Source organism: Centruroides sculpturatus, unplaced genomic scaffold, assembly GCF_000671375.1.
Source record: "Centruroides sculpturatus isolate CEXI.00-Female unplaced genomic scaffold, Cexi_2.0 scaffold1737, whole genome shotgun sequence".
Classification (NCBI taxonomy): Eukaryota; Metazoa; Arthropoda; class Arachnida; order Scorpiones; family Buthidae; genus Centruroides; species Centruroides sculpturatus.
In genome coordinates, this window is record NW_019385959.1 from 42,299 (window position 1) to 60,646 (window position 18,348).

Consider the following 18,348-nt stretch of genomic DNA (forward strand, 5'->3'; position numbering starts at 1 on the left):
GATGGCAGTACACTTTCGAATCAATTGTTAAATTGTCTGGTAAAAGCTCCAAAAAAAATTTCCTTAAAATCCCACCAAAGAGAGCATCTCTCCTTAAGAACATGTTGAACCCATATATCAAGCTTTGAAATGAAACCAATTTGTTTCAAGTAATCATAAACGGTTCAATTTGACAAATTTAATCTCTTAGTGATTTCATGTGTTGTTATTTGGCAGTTTGCTTCAATCAGTACCTTTATTTTGTTTTCATTGGCTTCAACTGGCCATCCAGAACATGGTGCATCTTCAATATTGAAATTGCCAGAACGAAATTTTGTAAACCAGTTTTGGCACTGTCATTCTGTCAACACATCTTCTCCATACACGTCACACAATTTTTTTCTCACTTGAAGAGCATTTTGATTTTTTGGTAATAAAAGAGTAAAATATGCTGAAAATGATGCTTTTGATCTTCCATGTTTGATGGGACACAAAAAATAAACAATTGTACAAAATCAAACAAAATTTAAAAATGTTTTAATTTTCAACTGATTTGATTTCTGTGTAAAGACCAGAGTTTTAATTGTTATTATTTTTAGTTTTAATTAATTTTTAGGTTTAATTTATTTAGTATTAATTTAGTTTTATAATTGACGAGACAGTGTCTTGTCTATAAAATCACGCTACTGTCAATGGCTGGGCATCTTAGAGGTATGACGGAGTACATGTCAGGAGTTGTAATTTGGCACACAGTATTTGGCACCCAAATCATGTGCACATAGAAAAACCAGACTTGTAGGTAGTCAGGGGACCGAGAACCGGGTGAAAATAAAATACAAAATGCTGACTGTTTCTATAAACAGATGCAAGTGCGAGATTTGCACATGTGTTGCTCATTGGGAAGTTTGAAATGCGAATACTGTGAAATTTAATTTTGACAAATGCATGCATTGGAAAGTTTGAAATGCGAATTTTGCATTGAATTTCGACAAATGTGTGACACACATTATGTGTGTATTCTTTTGCTCTCATCATTTCAATTTTCTTGTGTTTTGCTGATACCTCATTTTGATTCGTTTGACCCATTAATTTCATCAAAAATGCCTCATGGATGACCTCGTAGTTGTGGCCGAGGCTGGTAAAGTTTAAATGATCATGCTTAAAACCAGCGATACCAAAGAAGATTGGAGAATGAGACTTGCCATGAGCATCAAAGTGATCCTGCTTACCATAGCCAAGAACAAGCCTGTGACAATGCAACCTGTCATAACCATGACAGCAACAAAGCTCGCTGTAATCTGCACCAGGACACCAAGTACCGATGCCAGCTTTTCCTCATTGGAGAGTGCTAATTTTTCTGTTTTTCTTAGAAAATGGTGCACAGTTGAGCCCCGAGTCTCTGAGACGTAGTCTTGTCCCAAAAATGGCCTTGCTGTTTTAATTTTTTCTTTATATTTAATAGTTATTAATTTATTATTATTTATTTAATTTTGCCACGTTTTGAACCCTTAATTACAATTTTTTTAATTAATTGCAACTCTTTTCTTTTCCAACGTAACTATTAAAATTGTTTCAGTGTTGTTTTGCACAAAAGATAATCAAATTTAAATTTATTTTAATTTTTTATTAATTTCATTAATTTCTGTTTTATAAATTTGTTTGCTTTTTAAAAATTCTTAAAAAATTTTAATTATATACAAATTAATATTGATTGAACTATGGGCTACCTAGTAATTGAATAATTAAGAGATTTATGATAAAAATCTCTAACAAAATTAAATACAAACTTGGTAACATAAATAATGTATTTACAATTGCAAACATTATCAAAATTTAGAGTGGTGTTAAATTCAGTCTGGAAACAAATAAAAATAACAACTTTAGGAGTGTTCTTATAATCATTTTGTACTTCCTGAAGTGTTTAAAAGGATGTTAGATTAAGAATATATTTTTGTGATACTTCTGTGAATTAAATTTGTAATGTATTAATTCATCCTGGCATTTTTAATTCATTTTGAATTTCTCTAAAGTTTTGATTTTTGTCTTTGAAGTATTAATGCAGTTTCCTGTTGTATTTCTTTGAGACTAAACTTATTTCAGCAGATGACCTTGAATTTTTTTAAGATTGTAAAGGTAAATAATTTTTTTAGGTGATGGTTTGCTTAAGAAAAAAGCTTATCCTCATAAGCTTTAACACAACATTCCAGTCATTTGTTATTAAAAATATAACATAATTAAAAAAATTATTGTATTTAAAAATTGATTTACAGTTTTTTTTATTAATTGAATTTAAGGATTATCTGTTATTTTTTTATAAGTCTTAATAACAGTATAATGATGATGATGTTTAATTAATACAATTTTTATTTGAAATAGTATGGATAGCATGAGTGGTAGTCTTCACGGCAATGAATCTAGTTCTCGGCATTCGACTAGTCCTCCGCAGATATCGTCACCAGTAACAAATAGATCTGGAGAAACTTCACCTTTTAATTGGAATGAAACACTTAATTCCACCCAGAACATTCTTTCTAAAGGTAATCTTAAAATTTTTTAAAACTAAAACAGAAATAGCATTTTTTTGTGTTTAAATAAATTTAAAAAAAATTATATATATTATTAATGTTGTTAACTAATGAGTTTTAAATATAAATATTACATAAGAATGTTTTTATTATAGATATAAAAAAATTTTTTGTTGATAATATAATCTAAGTAGGAAAAATAATGTCAAAAATAAAATTTTTAATTTAAAGAAAGAAAATTTTTGTTAATAAGTATCTTGTGTGAATTGTTTTAAACAACAAAACAATAGTTTAAAAATAAATTTGTTTAAAATACAAATTTGTTTTTAAACTATATATAATTCGAAGACAAACTGAAATAAAAAATTTTTTTGGGATCTTTAATATATCTTTCATAGTCACTGGAACACAACCCAAATAGCTTTCAAGACTTTTCACTAGTAGTATTGATACAGACAGTAGCACATAGTTATAGTAGAAGTTACTCTGAAAGAAAATATTTTATAATTTAAAAATTAGTGTTTCATTATTTGAAAAAAGTTTTTTTTCCCCTTAAATTGAAAAAAGACATATTTTTTAAATGAAAAAATTTTATATATGATTTTAAATTTATAATAAATTATTATTCTCTGTTTTATATGGTATAATGTATTGAGAAAGAGATTGTATGTCTAAATATTTGAGATATTTTGCAGCTTATTCATCTCGAGGAACATCAGTTACACCATCTTCATATCCTTCCCATTTTTTAATGACTGGAGACATTCCAGCAACAGATGCATTGATTATGATGGAGTTTGTTAGTGTTGATTCTATACCTGTAAAAAAGAATGATGAATACATTGGAGAAAAATTAAATATTGTTTCTGTTCAGTTCAATACTTTGGATATTACAGGTATATTTATTTCTTGTTTATTATTTAAATATTATTATTGAAATTTTATGTATAAATATAGTAAAGTTTAAGTATATACATGTAATATTTGTGTTTAAAAAAATTATACATAATTAATTTCATTTAGGAAATCAAGAGACTATTGTTGAGCTCATTAGTTTCATGAAAAGAATTTTTACAAAATACTATCACGCTAAAAAGAAAATGCCAGTAAAGGAACCAACTATGAAGTCTGTTGAGAAAACATTTTCTGGATTTGTAAGTCAATTTTTTTACTTATTGAACTTTATTATGTGATAAGTTTGAAGAAACATTTTATAAATATTTTTGTTTTTAATTCACCACTGAAAGACATTAGGCTGAAAATGTATATTACAATATCAGCTTAATACTTAGAATTAATCATTTCATTTAACATAAAAATATAGTGAAAACAAAATAAACTTTTTTCATTAAATTTATTGTTGGTAATATATAAAACTCTATGATGTGGTCATTTGACAATTTAACTCTTATGGAACATGTTACTTGTTATAATTTCTAAAATAATTGTAAATTTGAAATAGAGAAAATAAATACACCAGCCAAGCTACTTTTAACCTATTTGATGTTGAAATTTTTATTTGTTGCCTGTGAAGCCATGTTGAATTTTTGTCTATATTAAGCCTAAAAATTTTTTTTAATAATAATCGTGTTTACTCTATCATAAAAAATTATTTTTTTTATGTTTCACAAACAAAATAAATATATTGAATAATATAAAAATGAAAAAAATTATATTTTAAAAGTTCGTTTTAATATAAAAATTGGAACGTTTTTGATATTAGGTGTCGCTATGACATCTAATATCAAAAACATTCCGATGTAAACATGAATATATTCGGGATCGCCCATGCAGATCAGTGAGGTCAACCCGAATATTTTCGGGAACAACGTAGGACAGGTTAAATTTAATTAACTAATTATTAACATTACAACAACATTTATTATAAATTATTATTTATTTAATAGTAATCTGATGTAATTTAGAAATTGTGCATTATAAATTTTATATTATATATTTAATAAAATATGTTGTAAACTGAATTGAAGAATAATTAAAATTTTATTTCAAATAGGCTTTCCCAACAAAAATGATTACAAAAACAGAGTTAACATTTGATTTTCATCGCTTAAATATTTTGCTATTACATGCTCTAAGCAAGAACAGAAACATAGGAAGAAAAGTTGCTACGGCAACAATGAGTGGTGCACGCTTTCAAGCTTCTATTGGTAAGTTGTCATCTATCAGTATTTCTAGTTTTTTGTCTGTCTGTTTATTCTGTATGTGTGTCAATTGTATATATAAAACTCATACTTAAATTTCTGAAAGTTAATGTTAATAATCCAAATAACAGGAATAAATATTATATATAGGGTGTTCATACGCACCTGGAAAGTCAGGGATTTTCATTCATGTTTGGAAAAAGTCAGGGAATTTGTCTCCTTATCTACCGTGTTGATTTTGTTTGCTGAATATGGCTGACCAAGCGTAGCCATCTACAAGCAGCAAGAATGCTGCAATTTGTAATAGGAAAATATACCAGAATCCATTTTGAAATGGCTTTTTTCACCGTTCTGAAGCGATATAATTTTACAGTTGTGGATTAATAACAGGATAAACTACTTTTGTGTAATAGTGTTTAATTTTCAATTTTAATAATTCAGTGATTATAAAAAGATAAAATTTTTAATTAGAATAAAAAAAATAACTAATTAAAAATTTGTTTGCAAACTTTTAAAAGTTGAAATTGTAATTTATTAGAATGTTCATTTCAAAATAGCTACAAACTGCCCAGCAACAACAGACATCAGACATCTGCCCACTCTCTACCTTTATTATTATACTCTCACCTTTCGAAAATAAAAATGGATGCAAAACTTAATGAGTGTCCTCCTGACAGTCTTGCGAATAGTATAAAAAAAATTGTTTCTGTCAGAAAAATAAAAGGCTGGAATTACAAGGGAGAGTTTCAAAGTTCAGAGGAATACTATCCAATCAGTATATACTGGGTTGAGCATCAATGCAGATGTTCCTGCGCTCCAAAAAGTTTCAAATTGTTGTCTGAAGACAAGGGAAGACCAATCGGTATTAATTGTTTTACGTCGCTTTTTTTGTGTTTGTTCTGTGAGATGTTCGTTATCCTATCATGTGTTCATTGTCTGAATGTAAAAATATTTCACAAAAGTGTTCATTATCCGATTTGTTCATTAACCGATCACCCACTGTATAATATATCTATCATTAACACTTAAAACAGTAAGTATAACTTGACAGTTTTATATTTATAAAATGATCAGTTATTTGGATTAATAACTAATCATAAAATTACCTGGCATTTTTAGAATGATAGTGTGTCTGCTGTTTTTTAATGTATAAAATTATTAACTTGTGTTAAATAATTTACAAAAACGTTTGCAATTATTCCTTAAATATTTAAATGAATTATTTTAAGATTTTAATATCTTGGATTTTACTCAATTATTTTGAAAATGTTATTTGTTATATATTATACAAAATTATGTATAAATCCCGAACTGCATACTGGGATATATATAACAAAAAAATGGACTCACATGAACTTTAACCAGTGCGTAATAAGTAAAATTTGAGATTAGCCGGTGGTACAACCTAGAGCACCACTTAATCAGCTCAGAATCGTAAGATTCAATCTCTAAATTTTTAAGGAGGGCTTTTTTTTAACAATGTTAAAAAGATTAGATGGTAAGTTCTAGATCACGTCAGGATCCTAGATACCAATTAATTGGCTTTATTACACGCGGATTAACATGTGTTCACAAATCAATATGGAGAGGATGAAATCTTTTGATTCAGACATAATGAGACATTCCTTTAACGTAAAAATATAGTGTGTTTAATAAAGCAAAGGAAAAATATACAAATTGGACCTTCAGTATCTGATTATGATATTGTGGAGAGAGAGATCACATTTTCGAGTTAAAAACATACTACCTCACTATATATATTCTTCTGTATTCGGATCAATGTGAATGTTCATTATTTCACTATTTCTTCTCTTGGTTTTGTTCTTGTCTCTTATTAATTCTTGGGCAGCACTTTAATAAACATTTCCGTTAACTTGGGAACTTAGAAATAAACTTTGTATGAACTTTGGGAGTCAGTTATGGGCATTGGCTGTGGAGAGATAATATGGAATACGCCCTTCTCTTATGGAATTTCGTGGTGTACTCCCCTAATGATACTCAAGAATCCCATTTTTTGATGTTTTTCTTCAATGAGATAATTGTATTCTTCCCACGTGATTAGGAAGAGTGGGGGTTTACAGAGGGGTAACTGGACGGTATGTGACTCAAAATTTGTGAAGATAAGGGAAAACAAAAAGGATGTAGAACTTCCGTTGAGAAGGAAGTGAATTTTACCAGTTTCCTTCGTTTTTAACTTAAAAATTTGTTATTAAAATTTAGGAATATTATTTCCAAAACTTATGGATTTGACATCAATTTCCAATTAATAAAGTGGGGTGTTCAAAATCTCACAATAATGTCATAAATCCAAACGTTTTCAAAACTCCTCCTGGATTCTTCTTCATGTAAATCAGCTGGATCTTCTAAAAAGAATAATGAATATGAGAATTTTTGAACAAACTCAAACAATGAAAATTTCAAATGTCCCATTCCTCTGCGCATCAGTTCACGTGATGTGTTTAAAAATGTTCTAACTTAGCCATCAATGTCTAAAACGGTTGTCAATAACAAGGCAAAAATCACACAATAAAAATAAATTTACACGTGTATGAGATGTAATAATCATAACATAAGCATATGTGTTCCTTTATTTTCTTTGAAGTTAAGAATACATAATGTTAAGTTTGTAGTAAAGTCTGCCAGGCCATTGAAAGACCAATCTCTTCCTTTGAATTAACACAGGAGGATATGTTGTATGCTTTAAAAATCTCCATTGCTTCCAACCATTTGAGGTGCTCAAGGTGTGGGGTGGTGACTTAATTTTGCTCCTGTGAAGTCTGCCACAATTTTGGGATCTATGGCGTATGTGGAGAGCAAGGTTGTACATCTATTGTGTTGTATATCCGACTTATGTTGTTTTAACCTGACCCCCATTGAACATTTTGTTTATCCTATGTACACCATATCTCTGTCAAATCAGTTGTCCTAATAGGAACCTATAGAGCCTGGTAATCTGTTGATGTTAGACATGTCTTTCTGTTGTGTAATATGTTGAATAGAGTGGTGCATCTCCTGTATGCAATTCTGACATTACATTTCTTTGTGATAGCAGTGTACAAAGACTTCAAGTGCGGGTTAAAAGTAAGAGGTATCCTCTCAATATCTATCATCTGGTTATCACTCTGTGCCACCGTTGTAATAATGGAAGATGTCTGCACCTGTCTGTGGTGTTCAGCAATTCTTTGTATAAAATTGTGGTAACCGTGTGCTTTGGCTATCCCTTCTAGATGTTTTAACTCTTCTGTGAGTGCCAGTTGTAGTGTAGATGAATGTGAAAAGGCTCTTCTAACTAAGGCCCGAAAGGCTACCATCTTGTACTGGAAGGGATCACACAAGAAGGGGTTTTGAAAACATTTGGATTTACAGTAGAGCATTGATTATTTGACCCCCGATTAACCATCACATCGGTTAACCGACCGTTCTAGTCGGCAAATTTCAAATGTCCGCTAGTGATGTGGCACTACAATATTTGGCTACATCTTGGCTACTTTAATATTTTTGTTAAATTTGTGCATGTTTTAGCTGGCAACATCAGCTCAACCATTGAAGGGAGGCCAGTATTTAAACAAGACTTAATTTTCTAATTATGAGTGGTTGTTTGCTTTGTGAGCAATAAAATAATTTTAAAATAATTTTTAACGATACAATAGTGATGATTATTATTTTTTAAAAAATTTGTTAGGCTTAACATCAATGAAAATTTAATGCAAAGTTGGTTAATAGCAATATACTAATATACTAATTACATGGGATATACTAATAATGTATTTTTTTCATTCTTTTCAGTTATCCAATTTTTTCAGTTACCCGACCAACCTGAGTCTCCAATTGAGTCAGATAATCGATGCTCTACTGTATTACATTTTACTTACATGAACCTTTAATTGGTGCATAATGAGTCCATACAAAGAAATTACACAATTTTGCAAAATTGTGTAATTTCTTTTTTGTTAATTTTTCAATTTTTCCAAAATTATGTACCATATTTATCCGATTGCAAGCCAACCTTTTTAAAAATTTTTTTGTCATTCAAAAAATGTTTCTCAGCTTTGAATCGGTATCATTAACACAGTCGGTAAAGGTGATATCCTTTACTGACGTAGTTGAAAGTTTGAAAAAAATATTGCCAGAAGCCGCCATAGAAGTTTCTGCAAATTTTGTATGCATGTGTGGAAAGTATTTCTAAAGAAGTTGTCTCTAGTATGTTTAAAAAGTGTTTGATCTTGAATGCACTTGATGGCATAGATGTTGCTCTGCACCAGGCAGTGACAAAGAACCAAATGACGATGAATCTGAGTCATCTAATGAGAGCAACTGAACAATTAAATGGTGTAAAATTTATTCCTTATGTTTGATTAATAAATTTTTATTTTTTATTTATTTTCGTTTTTGATTTACATAGGAAAGATTTTAAAAATATATTGAAGAATATGATCTACCTATTATCTTTATGCCTTGACATATCTATCATAAACACAAAAACATTATGAACTTGTTCAACAGAGTTAAGCATTATAATTTATGAACTTTCATGTTTAATTACAATATAATTTTAAGTTTTCATATTTATTTAATACTTAATTATTGTTGTAGATCAACAGTTAATGATATGTAGATAAAATTGAAATACAACCTAGATATTAAAATAAAAATAGGTAAACTACACCACAACACTAAGTTGCTGAGAAAAATTTATTAAAACATAACTAATGTTTTTGGTCAAATCAATTGGCCGTCCTCACGTTAATTGAGAAAAAAATAATGATGTTCTAAAAATAGAGTGTATAAATTCGAATATGAATACAACCTATATAAGATATTAGGGAATAAAAAGGACAGCATTAATAAAGAAGGAAAAGCAGGAGTGTACAGGATTCCTTACAAAAACATGGAATTAGGAATCAAGAAAAACTATATTGGTGTTATTACAAGAAATTTGGGAATCAGACTGAAGGAGCACAAATATAATATCAATAAGAGATCCAATGCCACAGTATTATCTCAGATGGTGCAGACTGAAGGCTCCATAGTAAAATGGGAGGAAGCAGATATTGTTAAGTCTGTGTACTCCCCGACTTTGGCAATGAGTGTAGAAAAGATTGAAATTTATAAGGGCAAGTTGCAAGACACGGGCAAGTTGCAAGACACATGCATTAATGCAAGGGATGCAGAAGCAGAAGAGCTACCATCTGTGTGGAAGTACTTAGTTAAAAAGTTTTTTAAGAGATCACAACTTATGCATTGATTTTTATTTTTGCATTTTTCTATGTTATATACTATATTATTACATGATATATAATATAATATATTTATTTGTTGTTTTATTTTATTTTCTATACATGCATATATATATATATTTTGTTATAATTCTTCTGTTAATTTTGTATTTGAATTTGTTCTATTGTATTTGTATTTGAATTTATATACAGTCAACCCCCGTATAACACGGTAGATACATTCTGCTTTATAAGAATTTCGCGTTGTAGGAATCCTCAAGTACATGAGCCAATCACAGCCCGGCATGTGTGCAGTTTACGGACTACGACTGTTTGAAAGGTTTTCTTCCATAAAATTAATCGATTCTAGACTAATTTCACTCAACATTTCCAAAACACGTATAATTTTTTGGGAATCATCTGTATAAACTATGCTATGAACAAAAAATTGTAGGATTACTTACTGAGTGTGCACCGTTCGACCATGCCATTGCTAAGCTTGTTTTCATTGCGGAGCAGCACACCAAAAGGCGCCACGTTTTCTGATAAGTTATTTTTCTGCAAAAAATTCATTGAACTTTGGATACATCATTAATAGAAATAATTTTTATGATCGTTGAATAAGAAATGTTTTTTTCACAAGAAATGTATAAAATTACAGTACTGTATTAGACTTACAGTACTTAATTTAGGTCTATATACTGTACAGACGATAGTAAACTCAACTTATCCACCTAAACTCTCTGTAGTATGTAATTAGTTCGGCTGCTCGTCCACTATTGGTCTAGATTCGACCAATCCTGTCACGACACGAGTTGGCAATGACGTTTTACCGCATTTTACGAGTCTCTTTTAGTATCTTTATACGAATACCATCACAATTTTTTCATCGTGATATATGAATCTGCATTATATGAACCCGTGTTATAGTGGGGTCTACTGTATTTTATTTTTAGAACATCGTTATTTTTTTCTCAATTAACCTGAGGATGGCCAATTGATTTGACTGAAAACATTAGTTACATTTTAATAAATTTTTCTCAGCAACTTAAGGTGTTGTGATGTATTGTTTTTATTATTTTATTGTTGTGGTAGTTTATTATTAAGGTGGTAGTTTATTATTTGCTGAGTGAGCTTCGTTGAATAAAATAGGTATGCAAGTATTAAATTATTTCTGTTAATATAAAAATTAAATTAGCATATAATAAAATATAGAATTTAATCAATAGTAATAATAAATTGTAAATATTTTAGGTACCAGTTTGCAAATTCAAGGTGCTCTAAATGGTTTTCAAGTTTTGGATCTAATTACTGAAGGAAGTAAACATCAGCGTATTTTAAGCGTAGGACAGGATCCTCTTGTTTCGGCTTCCATAAATGACAGTCATTCAGAAATATATAAATCTTATCAGTTTACTAGAACAAATTCAGAAAATTCAGAAAAAGCTTTTGCTTTTACTATAACAAGAGACTTTTATGAAAATTCAGATATTTTCTCAAGTAAAGAAAAATATCCTTACGAAAGAGCTGATAATGAAATTTTGGAAGTGAAAATTCGAATGGCATCACTGTTTTATACACATTCTCCTCAACTGCTATATGAATTATCTACATGTGCAACCGAATTTAAAGAATATATGTCAATTCTAGTTAGCTCGATTAAATCGGCAGCAGCCGAAGTTGCTATCGGAATAATGTCAAAACGTATAGAAGGAGTATCTGTTTATAATGGGAACATTGATACTTCTCCTTATAGAAAATTTAATTCTGAGAAAAGTTCATATCTTCCCAATATTTTCTCAGAAGAGGAAGTTTATCTAGATTTGAAGTAAGTGAAATTTTGATTTCAAATTAATAAATTGATAAATTAATAAAATATTTCACTTATACAAATGAAAGTACAATAAGAAAAACTGTTGGACTATATATCATATCTACTTATTTTAGAAAACACAAAAACATTATGAACTTGTTCAACAGAGTTAAGCATTATAATTTATGAACTTTCATGTTTAATTACAATATAATTTTAAGTTTTCATATTTATTTAATACTTAATTATTGTTGTAGATCAACAGTTAATGATATGTAGATAAAATTGAAATACAACCTAGATATTAAAATAAAAATAGGTAAACTACACCACAACACTAAGTTGCTGAGAAAAATTTATTAAAACATAACTAATGTTTTTGGTCAAATCAATTGGCCGTCCTCACGTTAATTGAGAAAAAAATAATGATGTTCTAAAAATAGAGTGTATAAATTCGAATATGAATACAACCTATATAAGATATTAGGGAATAAAAAGGACAGCATTAATAAAGAAGGAAAAGCAGGAGTGTACAGGATTCCTTACAAAAACATGGAATTAGGAATCAAGAAAACTATATTGGTGTTATTACAAGAAATTTGGGAATCAGACTGAAGGAGCACAAATATAATATCAATAAGAGATCCAATGCCACAGTATTATCTCAGATGGTGCAGACTGAAGGCTCCATAGTAAAATGGGAGGAAGNTAATATAATATAATATAATACTGTATTATATATGATAAAATTTTGTTATTTAATTTGAAATTCATGTAATATAAATGGCTTCTTTAAATTCATCTTTAAATATGAATTCTTGGAAGCCATTTATATTACATGAATGTCAACTAACACAGTTTTTATTAATTTGATTTAAATTCAATTGCGGCACATATTGAAAAATGAAAGTAGTATCTTTTCCGCATGTGCATTGAAATCTAATTTAAATAGCAATGTCGTCATTGGTTTGTGTCTTGATGTCTAATGATGCAAGAATCACTTGCATCATTAGATGTCATGACACAAACCAATCATCACTAACTTCTGAATCAATAGTTCTGTCGCTGATTGGTCGTGCTGTTGGCTTTTAACATAGGAAGTATAAGGAGTTGACCATCTGTGTGTCTTTTAATCTGTGGTTGGCCGAGTAGCATGTTCAGCAACCGAGTTATCAGAGGGCAACCAGGGCAAATACAAGTTTTAAATTCTGTTTGTGAATTGATTTGTTTGAAAAGTGAGTCATTCGAAAACCAAGGTTTGACCATACTCTGTCATTCAGAAAAATAAATAACATACTATGAGTTGTGAGATGAATACTATTGTCATTTACTTATTAGTAATAAAAAGTGATATTATAATAATTGGCATAAACATAGATCAATCATTTTGTTGTTTATATTATAACATAATGTATTCTTGTTGTATCATCATCTTATCAATGTTTACATACAACCAAGTGCAGTCATTTATCTACATCATACTAGAGTATTGATTTGCACAATTAATGTGGACTATTTATATTTGTTTCAAAGCACAATGTATATACAGTATATGTATTATATATATTTTTAAATTGTCAGAAACCATAAAAAGAATCATGTTATAACATTAATATATATATATATACTTCACTTCATCATGTACATTTTAAGTGTATTTATGTATGTAGTCTTCAAAATTCAGCTATTTATTGTTTTTATGGATCATATGCTATTGTTACTCTCTATGCATTTAAACTGTTTTCTATATGCCTGTTTATATATAACTAAAATTCTTTTCCAAATGTATGAGATTTATACCAAGAGCAATGAGTATTGCCACATTACATGCAAATCATTAGTAACAGAAGAACATGTGTTATTTGGTAGGTAGTACCATCTCTTGTTGCACCCTTGACTGACTGATGACATAGTTAGCTATTTATCACATGATCACACAGATGTAAGACAAAATGGCTGAAAGTGATGTTTTATTCCATCAGTATTGCTGCTGTTATATTTCTTGTGAGAAGGGCAATTTCAGCAATACTGTTTTTTTAGTAAATCCTAAAATATTATTTAAAAATTATTTTTATTGCTTTTTGGTTTGCTATAAACTTCAGCATGCCTGTGAAGAAGTGTGCATGAATACTAGCAGTGTTAGAACGTAGTTGAAGCATTTTTAAGGAGGGAAACACAAGTATTAAAGATTAGTATTATACCAATTATCCTTAAACTGTCCAATTGAATACAACAAGAAAAGGGTTGATGTGATCATAAGGAATGACATTTACTGACCAAAGACCACAAAAACATTGCATCACAACTGCTTGATAGATATTGAAATGAAGAAGTTACTTTGTTCAATATTGTGGCAGGTGACAAAAACCAATTTTATCATTTTGAACCCGAAATGGAGTGTCAAAGTATGAAGTGGCATCACCCGACTTCACTAAGAAAATAAACAAAAACATGTCTCCAATGGAAAAGGTTTATGGGCATTCTTTTGGGATGCAGGGGGTACATTCTGATTGAATTTCTGCAAGATAAAGAAATCATAAATGCTGTTCATTACATCCAGACATAAGAAACTCAGTCATGCATGGCATATAGATGTTCTGGAAAAAGGATTATCTTGCAGCATGACAATTTCACTCTGCTCATCTCACCTTGGAAGAAATTGAGAGGATGGTATGGAAAGTTTTCTTTTCCATCTACAGCCTTGATCCAGCACATTTTGATTGCCATCTTTCTGGATTTGTGAAACACCAGATGTTAAACAAATGCTATGAGAACAGAAAGGCAATTGAACAAACTACTTCAGTACATTTGGGTAGATGGAATGCAGAAGTATAGAAACATCACCAAATGATCTTATAAATAATTGGGCTACCATGTATTCAAACAAATGGAGATACATAGAAAAAGGAATCAAAGTGAATAAATTAACATGAAGTACTTGTTTATCAACAATAAAAGATATTACTTTATAAAAAAAAAAACAAATTGTATTTCTACTTTTCAAATGAACCTTGCAATTCAGTTTTTGATTAGATTTAATATGAATTTTTCTGTACTTGAAAATAGCGAAATTTCTTTTCACTAACTCCTAGATTAATTTGATTATTCATTGTTATGCTAAATATCATTAGTATTTGAAGCATGTTGTTTGAATTACAAAAGAAGTAATATTGATTTTTATATAGATATCTTTAGTTTAAATTATATAATTTTTATTAATTAAAACAATTTTTTTATTTTCATTATTATTATTTTTTTTAACAGATTGGACATTCTTTTACATACTCCAGTCATTATATTTCCATCAGCACCATATAGTCCCGATGTTCTTGTTGTTCATCTTGGGCAGATTACCGTCAAGAATGATCATACAAATTCCACCTCATCAGATTTTAATGATTTATTAAATACTAGTACCGTAGCAGTTGAAATTAGAGACATGAATCTTTTTTCCCTCAACATCGAAGAAAATATAAAGTTATTAGAAAAAACAAAGGTTAATGGGAATCAGACAACAAATTATTCAGTTTTAGATATATATAATAGCTCTAAATTTGGTAAACCTATACTTCATAATACAGTGATAGAAATCAATACGAAAAATACCATATATTCTATAAATACCAGTTTAGTAAAAGATAATGAACAGTTTTGGCCTGGAAGTGATATAATTAATGATTTTTCTCCTATTGCAAAGCAGAAAAAATCTCTCCTCGAGGTAATTTAATTTAATACTTACATTAATTTTTTTATTTAGTTTGATTCATTTATGTTATAGTAATTATAGAGTAAGTTATTACATGTATAATATGGTATCAATGTATGATTTTTTCAATTTATTAATTTATATGTTGAAATAGTCATACATTATCTTAACAAATCACTCATCACTTCAAGAAAAACTCATATAAGCAGAATTTTATTTTTGAATTCTAAAGTCATGCTTAATGTAAACTACATTTTAAATGCTGGATATATTTAAAATTAAAACTGCAAACTACAACTTAATCCAGTAAAGAACAGAAATTTAATCACAAAGTAACATTTTCAACCTTTTTAAACCTGATGATGGCCTTTGAAAAGTTTGAAAGTATTAATTTGTCATTAAATTTTTGTTCTTTACTGGATTAAGGTGTAGTTTAGAGTTTTTAAAGTAAAGGCATGCTTACTTAATAATAATTCTGTTATAAGTATTTTATATGAGAGCAGTTTCCAATAGAATGCATTCAAAACTTCTAAATGCGAGCAAAAGATTTTGTAGATTCAAAATAATGTTTTTAGAAAGTTTATAGAATTCTGATTTAACATTTTCTTTTTATCAGTAATTTAAAAAAATGATCTAATTAAGCCTTGAGATAAATTATTTTATTTTAAATAATTAATTTTTCAGGAGAAAATATTTTATATATTATTTAAAGTACAAAATACAAATGTTTTTATTTGATATAGATAGATAGATACAACATAATAATAGTGATGTAATTGAGAAAATAATTTGGTAGTTTAGGATTTTTACATTTGTCCAGGGTATTATTGTTGATAGTTGACAAACTTTATGACAGTTAGAATAGAATGTTATTGTGTATTTTAAGTTAATTACTGTGTTTTCTCAATTCTAAAGTGTATCTAAGTGTATCTATTTGTAGACTTTTGTCTCAAAAATTGGAGTGTGCATTAGAATTGGGCACAAAGTTGACTTAATGAAGCTTCATTTGCTTTGTTTACTCTTTGCTCTGCTTGGCACTGTATATATGTATTGTGTTGTCAGCATAGACTTAGTATGTGTTCCTCCCACTTGTTTTGGTTTTGGAACTCAAATAGTATAATTACAATTTGGTGGTCTTTTGAACTACAGCAAGTCAAGTGAACAATATCCAACAGATAAGTCTCTTATGAAGCTAAGTTTAAGCAGAGAGTTATCAGCAGCACTGAAGAACATGTATACAGATATTTCAGTGCAATACTCTGTATTTGTGCTACTTGACAGACCCTTCATACTTGATAATGGAGTCCATAAATGAATATATTCAGAAACATTGTGAAGCACTGTGAACATGGAAATAAATGTTTTTCAAAATGAGTTTATTGCTGTTTAAATATATTAACTTTTTGTAGCTGCATGTTTGGTGACATAGTGTGTGCATTACATTTGCAAACTAACTTTTTCAGGTGCACATTAGAATCAAGAAAACACAGTAGTTAAAGTCTAAAAAATAAATTTTTGGAACAGGATTATTATTTCTCAATTAGATTGTTTTATTTTGTCCATATTTTATTTTATTACATTGTTATTAATTTATGTAAAATTCGTATTAATATTTAGCAAAAGACATCAAAAGAATATTTTTAGAATTTGAACTCGGAAAGGCTAGCAATTTCATAATTCATAAATATTTAAATTTTATAAAAAAAATTAATGAACATTTTAAACTACCTCAAGAATTAAAAACATACATTAACCAGAAATATTATCTTGTGTACAAAAAAACTTAATTATTGTGTGATGATGGTTGAAAATCTGAATTCTTTCTAATATAACTACTAAATATTGCTGTTACAGCTAAAAAGTAATATTGTATTTCAGTAATTAAGAACTATTTAAAGTTTAGACATTTTTTTTTATTTAAATAAATAATATATATATTTTTTTAATTTCAGATTTGTGGTCGTGTTGTAACTCCTCTAAAAATAATCCTGACAAATTCTCAGTATAACCAGGTATTGGATACTTTACATAACCTGACATTTAATGCAGCTGATGATGATAAAAGTTCAACAGAAATATTTCTTGAGGTATATTTTTTCTAAATACAGTTATATTTTGAAATATTTAATTAAATGTACCAATATTTTAAATGTACTGTGGTACCTTGGTACTTGAACTTAATTCATTCCAGAAGTCTGAGTACCAAATGAATTTTTCTCACAAGGACTAATGTAAATTAGATTAATCCATTCCAGACCCATAAGAGTACACTTACAAAAGCATTTTAACTAGAACTTAACACAAATTAAACAAGAGCCATAAAATAAGCCATTAAANAAAAAATGTACATCTTATTGTTTCAGTTATAAATTTCTGCTGTCAAATTTAATCTGTATAAATGTAAATATTGCGTATATTTTATGAAATTAAAATAATGCATAGCATAAAATGAGCATGTGTATATTTTGAATCTGATTATATTTTATTCCATATATCCCTGGAAAAAATGATTCTATTAATTATAAAAGTGTTGTTTGTAAGATGGCTATAGATTTATTAGTCAACACCATTAGTTTCTTGAAATAATTTATGCTGGACAAAGCTGCATTTGTATTTTAAAAACTGTTTTTATTGAAGCATAAAAATTTATCAACATTTATAAACACTAATACTGACTTTTTTCTACCTATGCAGTGACTTATTTCAGATGAGAAGATTTCTCTTTACCTCCTAATAACAAAACATTGTTATTTGTAATTTTTACAAATTTTGGTATTTAAATTTAACTTTTTATAGAAAATAAAAAATTTAAAAATATAGATATCAGAAAATTAAAAGATATTTAAATTGGAAATTAATTGCCACCATAAAAATTATAATGGGAATTGAGTTGCTAATTAATATATTATTTTTCTATAGAATCTAGAAGTCAGTTGCACCAATTAAG

At 28.5% G+C, this 18,348-nt stretch overlaps 1 protein-coding gene across 1 annotated transcript in view; it reads left to right on the plus strand.

The window, feature by feature from the left end:
• The window catches only part of LOC111612811 (vacuolar protein sorting-associated protein 13D-like), a 132,431-nt gene that overhangs the window by 41,442 nt on the left and 72,641 nt on the right, over positions 1 to 18,348 (plus strand). Inside the window, exons 15-21 of the mRNA XM_023354068.1 lie at positions 2,356 to 2,516; positions 3,200 to 3,400; positions 3,528 to 3,658; positions 4,519 to 4,672; positions 11,137 to 11,710; positions 14,960 to 15,413; positions 17,354 to 17,482. Coding sequence (XP_023209836.1) covers positions 2,356 to 2,516; positions 3,200 to 3,400; positions 3,528 to 3,658; positions 4,519 to 4,672; positions 11,137 to 11,710; positions 14,960 to 15,413; positions 17,354 to 17,482 — 1,804 coding nt within the window. The remainder of the gene's footprint in view (positions 1 to 2,355; positions 2,517 to 3,199; positions 3,401 to 3,527; positions 3,659 to 4,518; positions 4,673 to 11,136; positions 11,711 to 14,959; positions 15,414 to 17,353; positions 17,483 to 18,348) is intronic.